The 22,454-nt window shown below is 41.3% G+C and overlaps 3 protein-coding genes across 3 annotated transcripts in view; 1 reads left to right on the forward strand and 2 right to left on the reverse strand.

The window, feature by feature from the left end:
- Window positions 1–2,493, forward strand: part of LOC134541976 (ionotropic receptor 25a) — a 33,423-nt gene extending 30,930 nt beyond the window's left edge. The window contains exon 18 of the mRNA XM_063385745.1: window positions 521–2,493. Coding sequence (XP_063241815.1) covers window positions 521–563 — 43 coding nt within the window. The 3' untranslated portion in view covers window positions 564–2,493. The remainder of the gene's footprint in view (window positions 1–520) is intronic.
- Window positions 1,580–6,803, reverse strand: LOC134541977 (uncharacterized). Its single transcript, XM_063385746.1, has 5 exons — window positions 6,643–6,803; window positions 5,595–5,730; window positions 4,977–5,123; window positions 3,892–4,058; window positions 1,580–3,137 (listed from the first exon to the last, which is right to left on the reverse strand). The coding sequence occupies exons 1-5, from the start codon at window positions 6,723–6,725 to the stop codon at window positions 2,960–2,962; spliced, it is 711 nt and encodes a 236-aa protein (XP_063241816.1). The 5' UTR covers window positions 6,726–6,803; the 3' UTR covers window positions 1,580–2,959.
- Window positions 6,804–8,968: 2,165 nt separating this feature from the next.
- The window catches only part of LOC134541981 (protein masquerade), a 37,662-nt gene continuing 24,176 nt past the window's right edge, over window positions 8,969–22,454 (reverse strand). The window contains exons 3-9 of the mRNA XM_063385753.1: window positions 21,757–21,793; window positions 19,340–20,086; window positions 18,207–18,404; window positions 17,494–17,725; window positions 16,675–16,952; window positions 14,831–14,985; window positions 8,969–11,502 (exon numbers count right to left, since the gene is read on the reverse strand). Coding sequence (XP_063241823.1) covers window positions 11,335–11,502; window positions 14,831–14,985; window positions 16,675–16,952; window positions 17,494–17,725; window positions 18,207–18,404; window positions 19,340–20,086; window positions 21,757–21,793 — 1,815 coding nt within the window. The 3' untranslated portion in view covers window positions 8,969–11,334. The remainder of the gene's footprint in view (window positions 11,503–14,830; window positions 14,986–16,674; window positions 16,953–17,493; window positions 17,726–18,206; window positions 18,405–19,339; window positions 20,087–21,756; window positions 21,794–22,454) is intronic.

Genomic DNA, 22,454 nt, shown 5'->3' on the forward strand with positions numbered 1-22,454 from the left:
TTAAAATTCATGTTGGTTATATTAGATTCGTGTCTGGTAATGTGGTATTATTTTACTGTAAATAAATTCTTTCCAACAAACAGGAAACCATGCTTAAAATAATTAAAATTGATTTCATGCAAAATTGTTGATAACAGGTACATTATTAGTGTAGATGTATATTTTTCCTTTAAAGCAGCGCAATTAATATTCTGTAATTTCTATATACCTACAAACTGCAATTTCATTTATAAGATAGGTACTGTAAATATATTAACAAAAATTAATGTATTGTTAATAAGATTTGCAGGTAATGATTCGAGATTAAGTAGCTTTTAAAGTCCTTTATTTTATTTTTTTTATCGGATATGTTTCTGCTACATTCTGCCTAATAAGAATTAGTAATTATTATCACTATTCTCGTGAAACTGCTTAGTTGTGAATTGCACGCCAGTTTCTTGCCTGCTGCATAAAAAACATGATGCGTGAGTGTGTAAGCTGGAATGTACCTGTGTGTAAGTAAGTGAACATTGTCTTTCAGGAGACACAACATGCCACTTGCCGGTGTTGCCAACCCTTGGTAGGCGAGCAGCCAGCGAGGTGACGTCACCATCTTTGCAACCACCCCAGCAACCGACGGCTTCGTCTACCAACCTTCTGAAGCCGATAGCCACCGTAGCATAATACGAGCAACGTATTGCATATGCAAGCCGTCCGTTTCACTGGAGAAAGCGAGAGACAATTGGTTATCATCACAAGCCACTAATACCTATGATGTTATTTTAGGGTTTACAATTACTTTAGATTTTTTTATCATTTTGGTATGTAGTAACCTACGTTAAGTGTGAGTGAATTTGCTTTTTAAAGTTTATTAATCGAGTTTGTGTGTGTGACTGTCCAGATAATTATTTTGTAGTGACTAACACTGAGATTACTTAGCACAGGATTTTTTTTTCCTCCAAATGTGTGTGAAATGGATTTGTCAAAGCGGACTAAAAACCAACCTCTAATGTTAGCTTTCTAGATACTTTGAAAGTTTTCGCAAGAATCAAAGAATGTATTGCGATGCAAAAGTAAGAGGTCTCCAAAAGTTCGAATCACGCCCTTAAAGACACACTTCGGGAGAAACGAGTGTGACAGTCGAAGTGGCCTAGCCAGCCCGCGCCGAACATGAGAGCAAACTCACCTACAGGCGTACCAACTGTATTTTCAGACAGGCTACTCCGCGGGAACAAATCTCACTTAAAAAAGAGAAATAGCAATAAATGTTAAATACAGGGGAGTTGTTTTTGGATTCAGAACAGTGCTTCTGAAAAATATCGCAGTGGAAGGAATTCCCGTGATAAATATATCAGTGCTTGCTCACGCCCAACGCAGATTGTTCTAATGTGCTTAAAACTGTCTTTTCACGTTTTTGGCCCTTTCAAACTTAAATGTTACTTTTACCCTGTGAATATTTTATATTACGTATAAAAAAGGAGTTCTTTTTATCTCTCATATATTGAGTCAGAGCTGACTGTCGCAGACGTTAAGCTTCAGCCATATTTGGTGCGAGGAAATTTGGGAATTCGGGTTCAGTAGTAAGGTTTGGATGTACGTGCCGTTAAAAAATGCATTTTTATTTATCTGAATTGATAAAACCTTCCCCCAATCAGTACAACAACACAAAGAGTGGGGGCTTTAACAAGCCCCAACAAAATAAAAATAAACATTTTTTGTTGAACTGCGGTGTGAAATGAATGTAAGGGCAATGGAGGAAAAGTTCGTTAATACCTACTTGCATGTTCATTGGCCACGAAGTCGTGGAAGCAATACTGCAGTAAGCAGGGTCCGGATTGTAGAGTGGCTAGGGGCGGGACTGAAGTTACTCGATGACCTGGACAAGGGGGGAGGGGCAAACAAGGGGTGGGATGAACATTGGCCGGAGTGGTTAGCTGAGTGAAAAGGGGGCCGAGGTGGTGACTAAGCCGGGATGGGTAGCCCTAGCCTCTGGTCATAGCTGAAGCTCTAACACCTTTCCTGATTAAAAAAAGGCGGAGCAATCCCTTATACAGTTCTGGCTTTATTCATCGGCTCTGGAATGTTTACATACAGATCTGTAGGTTGACTCAAAAACTACTGAGAGGAGAGGTAGAGGATAAGCCGGCCTTCGGGTTGGAAAACACTGCTCACGTCCGTGTGGTGGTGACTTGAACTCCCCCGAGTTATGGAGTGCGGTGGGATAGGCTTCTGTAAGTTATATGCTGTGAAACATCAACACTCTTCACTACTTTTTGAATCCTTGTAGAAATAAGCATAAACTATTTTACCTAATATATTCAACTTGAGTCCACGACAAAGGTTGAAAAATATTGATATTTTACTAAAAAGATTTTGTGAGTAACTGTACAATCTTGCACTATCGCATGCATCAATAACAAGTTATATCGTCACTCCATTTTGACTAGCCATGTTTGAGTTTTCCTGTCATTGATGTAACAGCATTATTGAGTGAAATAAATATATTTATAGTTTTATTGTCAGTTTATTTTACTCTACCTGTGAATCCTGTTATCCTTAAGCTTCCATTTGAAAAATAAAACTTTTTTTTTTTTTTACATTTATTGGTGTTTTTCAGAGATTTGCTATGCCAAATTACACTGTATTTCATAATCAATGATAAACAAATACTTCCAGAAGGCAGCAAGCAACTTATGTAATGTAATGAATAGTAATTTACAATTTATGACGAACATTTTTCTGTAACAGGTGCGTCGGTGTAGTAAAAGAGCTCTGGAGCCGCCTCTATGTGAATGACCCACGAGAACACAATCCGAGCTGCCAAGAGCCTGGAATGAAAATAGAAGTTATGCAGAAGAGACAAGAGTTTTTTTTTTTCGTAAAAAAAGATGACCCAAGTGTCCACCGTCATCATGGTAATGCAATAATTATATTTCACTGAAGTGTCAATCATTACATGCTGCGAAAAAAAATGAGCTAATCATTTACGTATTATATAATCATTCACGTCGATAATTCTGATGTATTTTAGGATGTAATAATTGAGAGCGGTTGTTGGTATGGTTTGTATGACGAGGTCGTTATTCTTGAAGATGTCTCTCACAGCTGCCTTCACTTGTGCGTCCGTCGTTCCCGTCAGCTCGACTCCCGTCAGCTCACTGCAACAAGAAGTCACACGTGCAGTGAGCGGCCGGGTGCTAGTCGCTGGTCGACCTGCGTGTCTCAGCTCCTCTCGGGAGCCGGTACCTTGTGTGAGACATGGACCAGAGCGTTTCACGTGTCCTGGGAGTGACTGCGCATGCAGCCTTTATACCTGTTAGCCGTGTCCGCCACAACGTTACACCTGCGGACAGGGCCGGATTTAGAGGTCTGGAGGCCTCGGGGCAACAGAGGAGCGGAGGCCCCCTGGCCCCAAATTATTTTACAAATAAAATGAACAATTTTTTTTAAGTCGAGTTTTCCAATAAAAATATTATTGTGAAATCAAGTAGATTCTCTTAGTATTTAAAAAAAAAACATACATAAATATAATCGGAGACAAGAATTATATGAAATTAAATATTAGTGTTAATGAATATTTCTGTTAATATTTAACAATAATATAATCATGTATGTACAGAGTACTGTAGGTAAAGGTAAATCAGCGAAAAAAGAATATCAAAGGAAAATATGTTTTACTCGTGTTTACTTGTCGGAATTTGAAAGATTATTTTTCCGATGTCTCTATATTGGGGGCCCTCCGTTTGTGGGGGGGGGGGGGGGAACGCGCCTCCGTTTGTGGAGGCCCCGGGGCTTTCGCCCCGGTGGCCCTCCCCTAAATCCGGCCCTGCCTGCGGAGCTGCGCCAAGTGTCAGGACCGCATGAGCTGGGAGGTGTCTGGAGGCTCATCGCTCCCTGGCGCCGACTACTCACCCCAGCGTGGAGAACATCCCTGTTGCGTCCACCACGTGGTACTGGCCGGTGGAGTTGTTGTCCACTTGGAACAGCACCTCCGACACCTCCCTGGACAGCCGCAAGGTCGCCTCGCCCGATGACAGCGCCGCGCCGGACGCGCTCTCGATGGAGTAGTCGAACAGCAGCTGCGAACAAGACCCAGCCGCGCCCTGAACACCTCTAGCCCCGCCTGCCGCCCGCCCTGAGAGGCATCTCGGCACGAAAACTGTTTGAACATGCTGTGACATCTGTCACCGAGACACGTGAGTCTGGAGCTGTGCGCAGCAACACTAGGGGGGGGGGGGGGGAGGGGGGAGGCTAACATCTCTCAGAGTGAACCGCACAAGTTGCGTACATCATCATTTACCAAGTGAGAAAACATCAGTTTTAGTCAGCAATGTTGGCAAGACATACACACACACAGAACCATTACATCCATTTAGTGACCACGGGCTGATTAGGGCACACACTAGACCATCCACCAGGTCTGACAGGTGTCACTAATCCCCCTACTGCGGTTCGCAAGTCCTGTGGAGTGGACATGGCCAACAAATGCCGAGCCTGGCAACCACGTGACGCAGCCGTTCACTTATCAGAATCAAGGATTCGTGCCGGGTCAGAAAAGGTTAGGAAACGGAATTAGTTTTTCATTTAATAAAGCACATGGTTTGGCATATGGGTCCTGGGAACAGGAACATATAATACAAGAACCCTATACACGCCATGAATACACTAAAAGATTTTTTCCCTTCGAAATGTAGGATGAGTAAAGAGTGGTTAATCTGCTGGCCTTCCATGAGGGTGACCAATATCCGACCCCAGAGCGTGGGAAGTTGTGCAGCGGGGTTGAGGGGTTGAGTTTTTTTAGGGTACGTTTATTTCTCCCCCTAATGCTTTCCACCATCTCCCCGGTGAAGGTTTCCACTCACCAGCGGTCCACATGTGTACATGTCAACTCGCCCTTTGGGGTGAGCCCTTGCATGCGATCATTGTTATTGTTAAGTCACCAGAAATGTTTGTTTCGGTCGTACAGCGTGACGCGAACGGCCTCGAAGAGCGCTCACCTTGGACGAAGGGATAGAGAAGTAGCTGTCGAACCCGGAGTAGTCCCAGCCGTAAAGGTGGTACACGTAGTAGCTGGTGGATTTGAGGCTCACGTCCTGAAGTTCTGTGACTCGGCAGTTGCTGAGGGTGACTGAGTCATTCCCTCCCTGACATAAAACACGGAAACTTTATTTGTGCGAGTTTTTTTAAAATCAAGTGAAGAACTCGTGTGGTTGAAACTTCAAATGCCAATGCAACCATTTATTTTTGTAGCCATTAAAGGTTGTTTAAGTTACCACAACTTTTATAGATTTGATTTTAAAATAAGGAAAAAAAAAACTGTTAAACAAGTAGATTGGAACCACATTAGGGTGATGATCACAGTATGCTTCTGACACAGGCGTCTTGAGTCACAGGCCCTTGTGGGTCATATGGCCATTGCACTTCCAATGTGCCAGTACCTCCCCAGACACTTAGAGGTTACTAGGTCCCATTTTCAGACCGCAGTATTATTAACAACCAGTTTATTTATTAAATACTCTACAGTTAATATATTTTGCATGCAGCTATTTTTGTTGGTAACACCACAATTTTGCCACGGGCAGGTGTATGAACTGTAGGACGGATGTTTTCCTCACAGAAATGTTGACCCTGAACTCTGGCCCTCCGAAGTTGAAGATGACGTCGGCTTGGCTGATGTCCTTGAGCGCGAGATCCAGAACATCTCCGAAGTATTTAGTTTCGTTGATCCTTACTAACCAAGATATGTTTCCCCTGGAACATCATACATCCGTGCAAAAGTTTTCGTGAACTCTGCTCTGGAAACTTAATTCAAATCAATATAAATTAGTTGGGTGATAATTAAATTGACCGAATCTATATAATTTTGAAACTTTGAATGAATTTTAAATACTTTTGTAGCAATGCGCGTGGTGTTTACTGAGACACATGCATGTCATGGTTTGAAACAACACTTTTACTTCAGTAATAGATTAAAAACATATGTTTATGACTACGGAGAATTTATTGATCAGACTGTCTTGATAATATATATATATATATATATATACGTACATTTCCAAGATCGAATAACATAAATTTTTTTTTCGATAACGTATTAAAACTTAGTAATTTATTTTCATCCCCGAAATCAATAACCAATAAAATTTAAGAACAGAATAAAAACTTCTTTAGCTTCCGTTGTAGTTATGCCCAGTCATACCTACGCGCAAACTAAATGTCTTTAAAGATGGCCTCCTGACTGCTGGAAAGTCCGTTGAAACATCGCTTTCTAAACATTTTTTTTTCACTTTACTAAATATTAGTGTTATATGTATTGTTTTATTTTTAGAGCTTTGGAGTTTCACTTCTGCTCATCTCTAGACCATCATATTGTCATTTTATTTGCGCAAAACGTCGCAGAAAAACTTTAACAATAATTAAAAATTAAGTTTTCTATTGTTTTAGAAAGAGATTAAAACCTATTTATAAAACTTTGTTGGTTGCATATAAAACTTTTCAAACATGTTTTTATTTATTTTATCCAACTAATATTGCGCTGTTTGTTATAACACAATTGGTTTTTAATAAACTTTGAAGTCTTAATGATATAACTTGGAAGGTGGCTGCGATACCACATTTCCTGTACCCGCAGCATCCCTGAAGGAGCAGGTGGTCGCATCTCACCTCCGGTCTTCACTGACGCTCATCATCACAGATGGCACCAACAGCAGAAACACGCACCACTTCATGGCAACCGCCTTCATCATCTTTGTTCCGCAGTTTGATTTCTCGAAGCAGCTCTCTTGGTGTCCCAGCTAACCGTCGTAGACTCATTAGCTTCACTCAGAGGTTGTCCTACTTATAGATACGATATCGTGTCTGAAGATAAGGCAGCCTTTGCACAAGTAATTTCACCTGTTCACAACACCTGAATTGATGATGATATCATAGGTGAGTTTTACCAGAATTAATTGATTTATAATTGTTGGATAAACACTTTAAATTTATATATTGTTTATGTCAAATGGAATCCGAAAAGGTGACATAAAAAAATTGGTTGTCTGTAAAGTCGATTTACGGACGATAGTTTAACGTGACAACGTCATAACAAAACATTGATGAAATGATTGCATACTTTTATGAATAAAATTGAATCATTTTTATTGAATTATCACTATTTTGTATGGATACAAAGAAGGAGTGAAATTAAATCTACAATTCAATCGATAAATTTACTTTTACTTGCACTCATTAATTACAATATGTTTATTACTTTAACGAAGAGATTATATTAACTATAACGTTTATACATGCTTGCTATTTTTCAAGATCATCGAGAATGTCTTACGCTTTTTCGCAATTACACATTTAACGACGAAGTTTGTTCGTCGTGAAATTAAACGTATAATTTAATAAATATTCCCTTGCAGTTAATAAAATAAGTATTAGTAAGTTTAAGAAAGAATTTCGGGTTTAATCTCCAACCCAGACGCTCGTGGTGCGCTGGGGCCGAGATTAAAATTCGTCGAGGATATTTTACGTTTTTATGTCTTCCAGTGCTCAAAATGATATGCAATTGTGGCCCTGGGCACGAAATTTTATTTATAATTCAATAATAATAACGCCCCTCGCGATAAACAAAGGAAAATAAGTATTAATGAGTGCCTGGTTGCCGCGGAAGCGGTTTAATAGCGCGATTCGTTCGGTTCGCGTCCGTCACCGTAGATGGAATCACCGTAGGGGAATAATATTATTTCGTTTTTATAATACAATTTTATAACAAATACGCATCCCAAATACACCAAACTTATTTATAACGTGTTACAATATTTTTTAAAACATTGTGCAAAAGATCCCTTGTGTAATTTGAATTATTATGTGTAACTGTAAAACACCATTGTTCGTACAAAAACGTATTTGAAAATACAACATTACTTTTAAATAATCGTATCGATTGTGCTGAAAATCGGTGGACGATCGTTAAATTATATAATATTAATAATTCAAATGACGAAAACATGATTGAAAAGTCAAATCGATGGTTGTTCCAATCGAGTGGATGAGACATAGATGCGGCGCAAGCGTACAATTAGCGTAATGGGACACATCGTAGAGGGAAAATGTGCGTTACGGGACACTTTTTCGTGCGTGCAACCGGCGTTCATCGATTTATTAGATGTTGTCACGTCAAAAACTTCTTGTGTTTGTGAGTTGTAATACACATTGTGCCATATGATTTTTTTTGTATCAAATAGATCTTACTCTACAGAATTAAAATTTTTTTAACTGAGATGAAATACTTTTTTTTACTATTCACAATCATATTTGTGTCCGTGTTCATGTTTTTTATATTTACAATAACAGGTTATGGTCCTTAGAAAAAATACAATTTATATTGTGATAAGAGTATATATAAATATACACCTATAAATATGCATGATTATTTTACAAAAAATATTACTTTTGCAATATTTTAATATATTATGTACTTAAATTGATGCTAAATTTATATATTTTTTTATCATGAAATCTTTTTACAACACTTAACGTTTAGTTAGTTTCTTTAATTTTATAAATATATCAATTATTACATTATATTTGCCAAATAATAACATAAGATTTATTTAGTTTCAAAAAATATTTTTGAATTTCTCTGAATGTGAAATTAAAACGCTGTATTAGCGAAGAAAATAATACAAAATATAAAAGGGGGGACATTGAGGACATGTCTCAGCCACTGACAACCCTTGTGTCACTCCTGCTGCCTGGGATACAAAAGTTTGCATTAACATAACTTATAGCTGAAGGTCATCATCACACATATTACTGATGTGGGAATTGAACCGGAGTCCTTGCAGCTAAAGAGACCGCAGGAGGATGGATTTCCCACATAACTGTTAGGAGGTCGCTTGACGTAATTAACAAAAACTAGTACATTTGTATAATATAGATATATTTAAATAAATAAATTACAACACACCAACTTTATCACAATATAAAGTTGTCATCATGCAGACGTACACATTTAAAAAAAAGAAAACATTGCACTTTAGTAGACATATACACACATTTGCACTGCACATACTTGAGCCGAACTAAAGGTAATTAAGACTAATGTTGTATTTACATTTTTTCAGGGGTTTATGACAATACAGATGGAGTTTCTTAGTTCGTTGTTTGATAACGAATGATGAAAAAAAGTAATGAAAATTACATTTAGTTAAATATTAAACATTTTATAGCTCGTTTCTGCAGAATAAATTGATAGTTAAATAGAAATAAACTGATAATTAACACATTGAAATTGGGTCTACAAAGATACAGAGAGAAATAAAAAGTTAATATTTTGAATGACTTATTAAGTAGGAGATACGGTGGTTTTTGAAATATCCTACACATGTTACAATGAAATATATCTTAAACACTGATTTCAATTCTTTCCCACCTGCCCCAATTCTGTAATGAATAACAAGTTGTGTTACACTGTTGTTTCAACGACAACTCTGACGTCATTAAAAAGTATCTCTACTAATATGTTACTCTTTTGTATTTAAAAATAAACGATTAATATAATAAATGTTGTAGGAAAAAACATTTATTCATTATTTTTTATTTATTTCATAAAAAGGTTTAAGTTGCGTTTTGTTCAGTTAAAACAAAGTGTAGTGAAAATAAGTTTTAAAATATAAATTTCAACCATGTTTTATTTGTTGGTTTGAGTACCAAAGTCCAATAATCTGTTTTTAATCTAAGTGAATGTTTTTGAACTTATTTTATTTTTGTGTTTATTGAGCATTTTTTACAATACGAGTATGGTGTCATTAGAAAAATGTAGCGATGCACCATGCAGAACTTTGATTTGTGTAGAAGAAATCTCAGGATTTGAGAAACAAACACATAATAAACATCAGTATCCCATAGAGCATGCGGCAAGGGATGACACAATATGCGGTGACGAGTTGTCCTGCGAGCATCATTTGCGCGAGAACTTCGGCAGATGTGTTTATTTCTCGAGAACGAGAAATAATATTTCCGGCCGAGATCTTCAATTAAGGGAAGAAAGGTAAGTTTCTCGTCGTCATAGACGGGTCGGAAGTATGTTTCCTTCCCTGCAAGATAACGCAGAAAGACCGAGGTCACGACCTAATGCGCGCAGCTCGACGAACATGCTTGAAGACTTTTTTTTTCAGACGGTCAGTGTGGTTTTACGAATATTGAGTACTTAAGAATGAATGTCGTTATTGGTTGCGTCCTAATTTTTGTTAAGTACTATTATTTACAGTGTAATATTATTTTTTATTTTGAGTACAATCAACGATTTATGTTTGACACGGTGGCCAGCTTGCTGCTGGCACATCTGACCACGAACAACCAGTATCACGTGGACAAGACACTTGGAACTGCACAAGGGCGGGCTTTTGTCCATGACCAACAGTCAAAACTCTAGATTTGCTATGGGGCACCGGAACATGATATTTCAAAGTCTAGAGTAGCCAAGATTACCTCTTATCTTAACTTCTATAATTCCTACGGTCTTCCAATCGTGCCAAGACTGCCCATGGCACGGAACTAGCAACTCTACATCTTCTTAACAGCCTCGTTAATTACGTATGTATAAACCCTTACTTGGCTACCTATTTCCTATGTTAATTTATGATTAATGTACAAAAACCTTTACAACTGCTTGCACGAGAGTCATGTTGTTAGTACAAGTGGGACTAGCTTTCACTAAAATGCGAGCTCAAAAATTGAATTTGAAACATACGCTCAATCGTGTAAAAATTTACTTATAACTGTATGCGGTGTTATTTGGTTTCAGAAGATGCACTCACTTACATGAATGTACTTTTTTTTTTGGTAATGACATCGTTCAAAGAACGAAGTTTGTAAGGTACCTTTCAGTTCAATATTTTATTTTTGAATTAAACAAAAGTGGCTTAAGAGAAATAAATTAAATTAATTTTTTTTCTTCTTAGCTAAACACTGCGTAATTTAAAATAAGTAGATACAATATAATAAAGAAAACATTATAATCTGCTGTAAAATATATTTGAAGTATATTAAGGCTTATAAATTACACCCACAATCATTTGGGTTCCAAAAATAATCATAAAACATTTTTAATGAATATTTTGTCCAATTATTCCAATACATAGGCTAAATCCAAAAATCTTAAACCTTTCTTGATTTTATTCTTTTAAAATATTTAGAAATGAAGTGGAAAGAGAAGTATAGTGATCTGAAAGGTAGCCAGCCTGTTGTGATGGATAACATAAACACGGTAAGTCTCGGTGCCAGCCGACGCCAGGTCCAGCCACGGGGCAACGGGCAGCGGTCCAGCACAAGAACTCGCGGCAAGTCGGGCGAGGGGCGCGGCTACAGGTTGTTCACGCTGATGATCTGGTTGATCCAGCCGATGAAGGAGGACACCTTCACGTAGACGCCGGGCACGTCCACGCGGCCGCAGCCGAAGCCCCACGACACGAGCCCCGCCAGCTCGTAGAAGCCGTCGTCCTGGCAGACCAGTGGGCCGCCGCCGTCGCCCTGCGGCGAACAACAACCCGGGTGTCACCGCCGTGCTGCCACGGGCCTTGCCCTGTGCAGCCTGCGGTCTGCACAGCACGCACAGACTGCACAGATTGCACGGCACGCACAGTCTGCACAGTCCGCATAGACTGCACAGTCTGCACAGTCCGCATAGTCTGCACGGCACGCACAGTCTGCACAGTCCGCATAGTCTGCACAGTCTGCACAGTACGCATAGTCTGTACAGTCCGCACAGTCTGCACAGTACGCACAGTACGCATAGTCTTAACAGTCTGCACAGTCTGCACAGTCCGCATAGTCTGCACAGTCTGCACAGTACGCATAGTCTGCACAGTACGCATAGTCTTCACAATCTACACAGTCTGCACAGTCCGCATAGTCCGCATAGTCTGCACAGTCCGCATAGTCCGCATAGTCTGCACAGTACGCATAGTCTTCACAGTCTGCACAGTCTGCACAGTCTGCACAGTACGCATAGTCTGCACAGTCCGCACAGTCTGCACAGTACGCATAGTCTTAACAGTCTGCACAGTCTGCACAGTACGCATAGTCTTCACAATCTACACAGTCTGCACAGTCCGCATAGTCCGCATAGTCTGCACAGTACGCATAGTCTTCACAGTCTGCACAGTCTGCACAGTACGCATAGTCTGCACAGTCCGCACAGTCTGCACAGTACGCATAGTCTTAACAGTCTGCACAGTCTGCACAGTACGCATAGTCTTCACAGCCTACACAGTCTGCACAGTCCGCATAGTCTGCACAGTACGCATAGTCTTCACAGTCTGCACAGTCTGCACAGTCTGCACAGTCCATATAGTCCGCATAGTCTGCCCAGTAGGCATAGTCTCTTTACAGTACGCATAGTCTTAACAGTCTGCACAGTCTGCACAGTCCGCACAGTACGCATAGTCTTAACAGTCTGCACAGTCTGCGCAGTCTGCAGAGTCTGCAGAGTCTGCACAGTACGCATAGTCTGCACAGTACGCATAGTCTTCACAGTCTGCACAGTCTGCGCAGTCTTCACAGCCTACACAGTCTGCACAGTCCGCATAGTCTGCACAGTACGCATAGTCTTCACAGTCTGCACAGTCTGCACAGTCTGCACAGTCTGCACAGTCCATATAGTCCGCATAGTCTGCCCAGTAGGCATAGTCTCTTCACAGTACGCATAGTCTTAACAGTCTGCAGAGTCTGCAGAGTCTGCACAGTACGCATAGTCTGCACAGTACGCATAGTCTTAACAGTCTGCACAGTCTGCACAGTCCGCACAGTACGCATAGTCTTCACAGTCTGCACAGTCTGCGCAGTCTTCACAGCCTACACAGTCTGCACAGTCCGCATAGTCTGCACAGTACGCATAGTCTTCACAGTCTGCACAGTCTGCACAGTCTGCACAGTCCATATAGTCCGCATAGTCTGCCCAGTAGGCATAGTCTCTTCACAGTACGCATAGTCTTAACAGTCTGCAGAGTCTGCAGAGTCTGCACAGTACGCATAGTCTGCACAGTACGTATAATCTTCACAGTCTGCACAGTCTGCACAGTCCGCACAGTACGCATAGTCTTCACAGTCTGCACAGTCTGCACAGTACGCATAGTCTTCACAGTCTGCACAGTCTGCACAGTCTGCAGAGTCTGCACAGTCTGCACAGTACGCATAGTCTGCACAGTACGTATAATCTTCACAGTCTGCACAGTCTGCACAGTACGTATAGTCTGCACAGTACGCATAATCTGCACAGTACGCATAATCTGCACATTCCGCATAGTCTGCACAGTACGCATAGTCTTCACAGTCTGCATAGTCTGCACAGTACACATAATCTGCACAGTTTGTATAATCGGCACAGTCTGCATAGTCTGCACAGTACGCATTGTCTGCACAATTTGCATAGTCTGCACAGTACGCATATTTTGCACAGTCTGCATAGTGTGCATAGTCTGCATAGTGTGCATAGTCTAATAGTCTGCGAAGTCTGCATGGTTACAACCTGCCTAACTTTTCAGTTCAAAACGAGTACATGTTTTTTTTTTCTTTTGGCATTTAACTCAGAAATGTAAGCAGTAGAAGAACCTATCAGAATGCTGTTACACTAGGTTAAACTCATAATACTGTAAGCTCTTAAAATTTTCAAGTAATGAATATAACATCCAATTGATATATCAGATTGTAAGTAAATAACAAATGTGTATTGTAAAGTTTTTTTATGTAGGTGAAAAATACTTCTAACGTATTACAAACGACGAGCTGAGACAAGTCGAAACATAATATTAAAACTTTTGGTTTATATAATCCTTAACTAATATTTTTTGGTTCTCACAGATATACTGTTTCGACTATATTTTATGTTATTTACATTGCCCATATGCTAATGGCATTCGTCACACCAACGCAGAAGTTCGCACTCTGAATATGAAACGCTCAGAACTGGATGAACAGTAGTAGTAGTAGTAGTGGTAGTAAAAGTAGTAGTAGTAGTATCCTTCTATCAAACACGAATGTAATAATGTAGAAACCCATTCAAGCAAAGAAACAGCAACAGCTGGTCTGTCGTAAACAAATAAGCAGTTCATAAGCACTTCAACTTATTATATATTACATCGCCATATCACTGAAAAGCAAACATGATGACCACACTTTCTAGATAAACGCCCATGCCTTTCTGAAGTGCTATAGGTAAGTACTGACAAATTCGCTGACTCGATGAAATCTACGGTAGACTACACAATCATTTGCGTAGGTACTCGGGCAATAGTCATCTCCTTTTTGGCAACTGACTTGTGAGACATGTTAACTGGGGAGCATGTGAATTTTAACTTATTTTGATGACAGTCCATCTGATGTTCAAATGCACGGAAATTTTTCGGTCGCTAGCTATTTGTTTCTTCACACAAATATTGACCGAACACGAAAAACATTGTGAGCGAAAGTAAAAACGGCCCTGCAAGGCAGTAAACTGGGGTGGCTGAATGAACGGACAGAACATCTCTCGAGTGGCAGGAACAGTGTGTGGAGGAAGTAACTTCACACCACGGGAAGCCTACAACTCACGTAGTTTCGGTTCCCTACCACGTTCGTGCAACTTCGGATTTCTCTCAAAAATTGAAATTAAAAAAATCGAAGGGTTAGGTTAGGTTAGGTCAGTCACAACATGTTTGTTTTCATTGGAAACTTATGATTTAGCGGCTGAAGTGGCGTTAATACCAAAACGCAAAACTTCGGAAATCTTCGGAAATTCTTGCAGGGAACCGAAACTACATGAGTTGTAGGCTTCCCCCACACCACAGCTGCAGCTCTGGCCCAAGCAGTGTGTGTTCCTCACCTGACACGCGTCGTTCCCCTCCTCTCCCCCCGCGCAGAAACTGCTCGCGGGCAGGATGAATATCTTCTCCGTGACGGCGTTGATCTTCCTGATGCACTCCGCGTCGCTCACGATCGGGATCTCAGCCTCCCGCACGCGAAGCGGGATCGGACCAGCTGTAACCATAAAACAGTCATTGCTGCATCACTTAATTCTGCTCAACAATCCTACCGGTATTAACGGTAACAACAAATAAGGTAGGTTAATCTGACTTCAGCAAAAACCAGTTTAAATTTAGGTCAAAATCCTTAAACGAAATCCACGGCCAAATTCCAAAACCTCTCATGATCAATAGGTAATTTAATATCCGATACCCGAGCTGAAACTGAGAATGAGTAATCACAACAATCCAAAAGAACCGAGATTTAGAAATTCCGACAACATTCCTTAAAATATACCACAGCAGGCATTTCAGACGGAAACCAAAAGTTAGAACTAGTAAATATATTCTCATAGTCATAAGATTATCATGCATTACTCATCAGAATTTAAAAAAAATAATTAGGAAATTATTTGGTATTACTTAAATCAGCGCCAACAATTAACCAGGCAACAATGTATGTTATTGTGTTGCGCCTTTATTAATTTTCCACATCTCTTTAAGCCTTCAATCCACAACAAACCTTGTTTTCCTTACATGTGCTGTCACTCCAGGAAAGCAAAGGAGCTGCATTACAGCTTTCTGCACTGTCAGTTATCCGAAGGACATTTTCCTTCGGGCTTGGTTCACAATGCATAACTGAAATATTCCATTGCGGGCCATGGTACACCTAATGTTGTAAGGCACTTGCATGCTTTCCCGAGCTGTCAGAGAACAATGACCCACATCGACCCCGGCCTGGGTCTGGAGATCACCCTGGCCGAAGCCTTTTGTTTCCCCCACATCTAGTAGTTACAGCCACTTCAGGCCCAGAACAGACTCCAGGCTAGGCTCCTTAAGGTGTTCGCATCCGCCTAGTCAAGGGTGTATTTGTGGTAGTGAGGTAGGATGATAAGTGCGATGCTCGCTGGTGCTTCTAGCACGGTATCGTCTCTAGGCACAAGGTTGTGAAGTCTTCTCGTCGTGCATATGGCAACTATGAGATATGAGCACTAAACATAACTTTATATGGTGGAGATATGAAGATAAAAGTGTAATTCAAAGCCCTTGAGAGTTTTTAAGAATCTGTTCTAGGTGTTTCGTGCCTGAAATTTTCCTTGAAAACACACACTTTAAGCTATTTTCACTCTTATAAAAATACATTTAAAATAAAATTCCGGAAGCATAGCTACTCATCTGCCCTCAGCATATTCTTAAATACTTTTCATAAATACACACCTTTTGGATATATTGAACCGTTTCTTAATAACCTGGGTTTTTATGAAGCTCTGCAAACTCCGTATGTGTGCCCAGGAAGGCAGGAGCCTTAAAGGTCATGCTCGTCAGCTCATACTTATAAGCCTAGGCATTATAAATGCACCAGCCAGAGGATATGAGAGTCAGAACCCTCAGAAAAGTATTCAATAACCTATCACAGTTTTGTGCACTATTAGCACGTACCACCTCGATTAATACCACTTTGATGATTGGGGATCCCCAGAAGAGCCTCTTCGGGAAATACTGTCAGTTCCCGAGGAGTCAGATGGTTGGCCCTGACAGAAGTATAGGATGGTGAAGTGACTCTACCTTGGCCCATATAGTGGTAGCTGGTGGTAGTGAAGAGGTGGCCCATCACCTCGGCGACGCAGCACTCCGGCAGAGACACTAGGTAGGAAGGAGGAACTAAATGGACCATCGGACGTCATCAGGTGGAGTGTTCATATACCTTCGCCCATGTAGCCGTAGCCAGTGACGGTGCAGCGCTTGCCCGCCACCTGGCTGACTCCGCGCGCCGGCAGACACACCAGGCACACGCCATCCTTCAGCTCGGCCTGTCCGTGCAGCTTCAGCAGCGCGATGTCGTTGTCCAGGGTCTGGCTGTTGTGGTTGTGGTGTATGTAGGTGGTGGCCACCCGCAGCGTCTGCGCCCCAGGGCTGCCGTACTTGCGGGTGAGGTCGTGATCACCCACGCGCACGTAGATCGCGTCGCCCGACCGCACTATGCTAGCAACACACACAGTCAGCATCATTGTACCTGGTGTGTTCTTTGGCCGTTTACGAACATGCACACAGATGTGATGCAGGCTGAAATTATGAATGTAATAACGAATATATTTTATATTCAAGGACTACAATGATTTTCTTCATATAATTGCTAACGTATTTTCTGTAATGGTTTTATAAATGTTTGCCTTTATAGTCATAATCGCTAATGCATTATGTCCATGTGACAATGGTTGCAGCATTGATCCTTTCACCCTGGGATAACCCAAATTTATGGGCACTGCGTTGGTACCCAAGAAGTTTCAAATACTCTATTTATATTAATATATATATTCCAAGCTTTAAGCCTCTGAACTTAACCAGATGACATAAAGTCCTATCAACACCAAAATAACCTTCGAAACTAGACTGGAGCACATGTTTTCAGCGGCTATAATGAGCACTCTTAAATGTGTGCAATTCGCTTGAGACATCTGGTGATGGAAACCACATCTCGGGGAAATGTGACCAGAGCAAGGCGAGCGAGTCGGCGAGCACTCACTTGGTGACGCAGTGGGCCGCGGTGAGCACCCACTGCGTGCCGATGAGCGCGCCGCCGCACAGGTACTGGTTGAGCGAGTTGATGAGCGCCACCTGCCAGCACCACTCCGCCGGGTCGCCGTCTTCTCCCCCCACCACGCGGCCGCCACGTGCCGTGCCCTTCACGCCGCACACGTACTTGCTGTACACGTGCGGGCGAGGCGTGGTCGAGCTGACGACCTCCGCCACCGAGCCTGCAAGTTCAGGACCTGCACTTCCTCTGCGCACCTCCTCGCACCAGGAGTCGGCACGGGAACTAGCTATTCCTGGCACGGGACCAGATCCCTCACCAAGGAGTTACCTATTCACGTGCGCACACCACTAACACTTATGGTGGGTTTATTGATGAAGAATGGGTTATTGTTGAAAAATTTTGGTTAGTTCCATATGGTCTGAAGCCAACCGCTGTAAATTGACAATCTCTCTGTGCCTCCTGAATAGGAAGATCATCGTTCTAAACTTTATTCTCATTCCAAAAATGGAGGATGGTGTTTTTCTCCAGTGGTAGGAGCATGCTTGATGATGGACCTATATGCACTCATGACGTGACGACTACATCGAGCATCTTACCGGTAGATATTTGTTCACTTGAACAAACACTGGAGGTTACCTGTGTGCACGACCACAGAAGTGAGGTCTCGCTGTGATGCCGACGCGTGGGAGCAGGTGTCTCACCTGGGGAGGGCCGCGAGAGAGGCTGGTGTTGGGGTTGGTGGAGCACGCCGGCCGGTCTGTACGGCGCAGGGGCGGTGTCGTTCCGCTGCGAGGCGGAGCCGCTCTTCTGGTCCAGGTGCTCGCGGATGGTGGACTTGGGGGCGCAGCACTGCGTGCCCGACTTCTTGCACTGGAACAGGTCGCTCATCTCGGCGTTCCCTGCAAGCAGTCGCCGCGCCTCTTACCCATCGCCGGTCCCGACTTGCTTACATCGTGTCCGTCAAGGTTTATTGGATATCTGAAGTTATTTCAAATGAGCATATAAATAATATTTAAATACATATTGTAATAAGAAACACTTCTAAAAAAAACCTGGCCAAACACATTTTTATTCAGGATTATTTAAATTGCAGGATGAAAGTTTGAAAGCTTGTGCCTATCATTTATTAGGTAAATAATATCAATGAAAACTAATGACAGCGAAAATGACTCATGTGATAATAGAGTTTTTCACTTTTTACATTTATCTGATAGTTCTGAAAAGAGTCTGAAGATGAAAACATCATCGTATAATGTTGTCTATTTTTATGTTTACAAGTAAGGAAAATTAGAATATTTCGTTTTTCAAAGAAAAATCACGATATCTTCAACTTAGTTATTAACATGTAACTTAAACTACAATGTCACATTGTTTGAGGTTATTTGATCATGATTAACATCAAACTTTTGATTTCAAAAGCCTATTATGTAAAAACTGAGAAAAAGAAAAGTGTTGTAACTATGTAAATAATGGCATTTAATAATGCATTGGCTAATAATTCACATAAAAACATAATTACGAACCTAAGTTAATTCGTTCATGCTTAAAGGAAAGTAAAAATAATGTGAATATTTTATGATGTGGGCCAACAGACAATTACTGAAAATCACGGGAAATAATTGCAAATTCGCGCAAATCCATACACAACATTAATAATATTAATGAAATTTATTGATTCCCTACTACTATGACTTTTAATGCTGTTTTAATCCTTGTTTTAATAATAAACTGGCAGATAAGTCACTCCGTTTATATTAGTTTCGAGTAAGTTAGAATGAAAATAAAGGCATATTCAACGCAAGCCTTGCCATGACAAGGCTACGCGAGCACTCACGGAAACACGTGAAGGACAGGTAGGTGACGATGCAGGAGCCGGGGCAGTCAGGCCGGGGATCGCGCGGGGCTTGGGTGGTGGTCGTCGTGGAGGTGGTGGTCGCCGGGGGCCTGCTCCCGGGCCGCGGCCTGGACGGCGTCACGGCGTGGTGGGACGCCCCGGCTCCGGCGCTGCGCGTGTTGTCGCAGCACACCGACCCGCGCTGGCAGCTCGACGTGTACGGGATCAGCACCGAGGGCCGCTCGCAGAAGGCCGCCATGATGTTGAGCAGGCAGAAGCCGGGGCAGCGCGGCAGCGGGGGAGCCGTCGGCCGGCGGGTGGTCGTCGTCGTGGTGGTGGTCGCCGGGGCGGGCGTGGCCGGGCTCGTGATGCAGCAGCTGCCGTCGTCGGGGCACGACGCCTCCGCGTCGATGTCGTCGCAGAAGAGCGCGAACAGCCCCGTGACGCACTCGCCCTTGCAAGGCCGCAGCGGGGCGGGCGGGCGCGGTCGCGCGGTGCTGGTGGTGGTTTTGGTGGAGGCGCCGGGTACGGCCGCGGTCGAGGCGGTGGTGGCGGGGGGCGGGGTGATGACGGAGCCGGCGGTGGAGTTGCGGTTCATGACGATGAGGTTGGGGGTCTCGGAGTCGCCGTACACGTCACGTGACACGCAGCAGCGCAGTCCGGCCTTGCACAGGTCGGGCACGTTCAGCACGGCCTCGCAGTAGTCGGCGATGCGCTCTGCCACGCACACGCCCGGGCACGCCTTCACTGCGTTTTCAGATCCACAAACATTACTCAGATGCCCAGAAATGTCTCTAAATGCTTAAATACCAATAAAACAGAAAAAAAAATCGGAAGTACAAAAATCCTAAATTAAGCAGAAATATTCAAAATCCCAAACATTATGGAAAATTTGTCGAATATTACACTTTGTTATTTATACTATCATACAGTATGAAAGCAGTTGTTGACACTATAAACTCCAAAAATTATTGTACTTAATCACAATAATAATAGTCAGACTACAGTAATACAATTATTAATATTACCATTCACTGTCGTGCAAACATTAAAAACTGCCATGTAAATTATCGTACACTATCACTCTATTTATAGTACTATGGGTTACACACATATGCTGAGTCATCTACTTCCTGCATATTTAATATAAACCAAAAACAAATAAAAACAATAAGTTTCTACAAAAAGCCAATATTTATTCGTGTGATATCATATTTTTTCTGAAATATTTACATTTTGGTTTAGTAAGTGTTATTTTAAAAGTGTAGGAAAATGAATTACTATTTCTGAAAGGTAAATTGTTATTTTTAAAAGAAAATTTGATCCAAAACACAGTTTTTAAGATCTGATTCAGGAACATCACAAATTATATAATACCTTTACAATATATTATTTATTTTTTAGAACTTACTGCACTCCTAAATTTTTGGAACATTATTACGGTTCACTGTAAATCAAAGGCATTAATTCATAAAATATGTTTTTAGGAGTAGGTAAAAATCATTGGTAATTTAAAAAAAGATTTGATTTTAAAGCAGTTGAATATTGCTGTGTGTAATCCATAAATACAATAGAAAACTATGACTTTCATAAGAACAAATCCAAAAAATTATTTTCAAATTATGGTTATTATAAGATTAAAAATCGAGTGCAATGCAAATATCTGTAAATATTATTGATTTAACTCGAACTAATAGAAATTATGTAAAACAATTAATATTTTATGCATATATTGTTAAAGTGGATTAATATGAATTGCCATGTTTAAACAAATGCGCTCTAGAAACTTATTTGTATTCCATTTTTTTAATGTATTGCGTATTGAACGAGTTATTGTTGGATTTATAATTTATGGTCTAAGTGAAGTGATATCTTTTGGGGAAAATATCCATCAATTATATAAAAAAAAAAGGGGTCAAATCTATAAGTGAAAAACATTTTCATACAAAATTTAATCGAAATTGGTTGAACGGAAGTAAAATGACTAGAGACGCACACATCTGCATTTACAAAAGTTCGTAAATTCCTGGGCATTAATTTAGTGGGTGGCAGGGAATGCGAAAACAATCAGTCACAAGCGCGAACAGTAGCGAAGCGGAGGTTTGAACATCACTGCGCTCTGATTGTTCATCCTATCGGCCAATTAAGTGATACCAACTACGCGCGAAATTCAAATTTGCGCGCTACTGTTCACGCCTATAACTTTGCAGGGTTGGGTTTCCGGACATATTATTGGTACAGAAATGGCCTGTTTTGGCTAATCCCTGCCACCCTTTTAATTTATGCTTTCCAACTTCCCAAACTTGTGTATGCATAAATACAGACGGAAAGATGATCTCTTTAGTGGTTTTTCCTCAGAAAAATAGGATAAAAAGCGTTATTGTAAAAATGCGGAACAAGATTGTTAGTTAACTTACCAGTGTCTGTGTCAGGCGTGGGCTCCGGGTCTGGAGACTGGAACAAACAAAGATCACCTGTAGTGGCGCGGACAAGGCAATGATAATTATTTACTATACTGTGCCGAAATAAATCTCAGTGCTGTAAACAATCTTTCAATGTATGTTTACAATTATTTATGAGGTAACAAATATGCATTTCAGTGTGTGTGTGTGTGTGTGTGTGTATATATATATATATATTAGGGTGATGCTTAAAAATGAAGGTTAAAAAAATTAATGGTTCACCCTCTCTTTTTATTCTCCCACATGTAAAATGGTCTAGAATTTTTTTGGCTGTATTTAAAGCGAATTTAGGGGTCGCTACCAGCATTTAAAGTTTATAAAATTACCAATATTGCAGCACATGAACTTTTAATATAAGGAAATAAGTAATTTTAAAATACTTAAGCAACCAACCACCACTTTACACGTTAAAGGGAACATTGTCGTGCTGAGACTCCCCTCCAAGCAACCTCACCCCTCACCCCTCCCCCCACCACAACCCCCCCCCCCCTTTACACCCCTCCAACTAACCCTCAGCCGAGGTCATGTGTGAGTTGCCTGTCAGTACCTGTCTGGGCACTGTGCCTGTCTGATCTGTGCAGTTGTTCATGTAGCTTATCCAGAGTGTTTTTAAAAGTAATTATGATTGTGAGTGTGGTTAAAGTTGGTTATTG

The sequence above is a fragment of the Bacillus rossius genome (genome assembly GCF_032445375.1).
Source record: "Bacillus rossius redtenbacheri isolate Brsri chromosome 4 unlocalized genomic scaffold, Brsri_v3 Brsri_v3_scf4_2, whole genome shotgun sequence".
NCBI lineage: Eukaryota > Metazoa > Arthropoda > Insecta > Phasmatodea > Bacillidae > Bacillus > Bacillus rossius.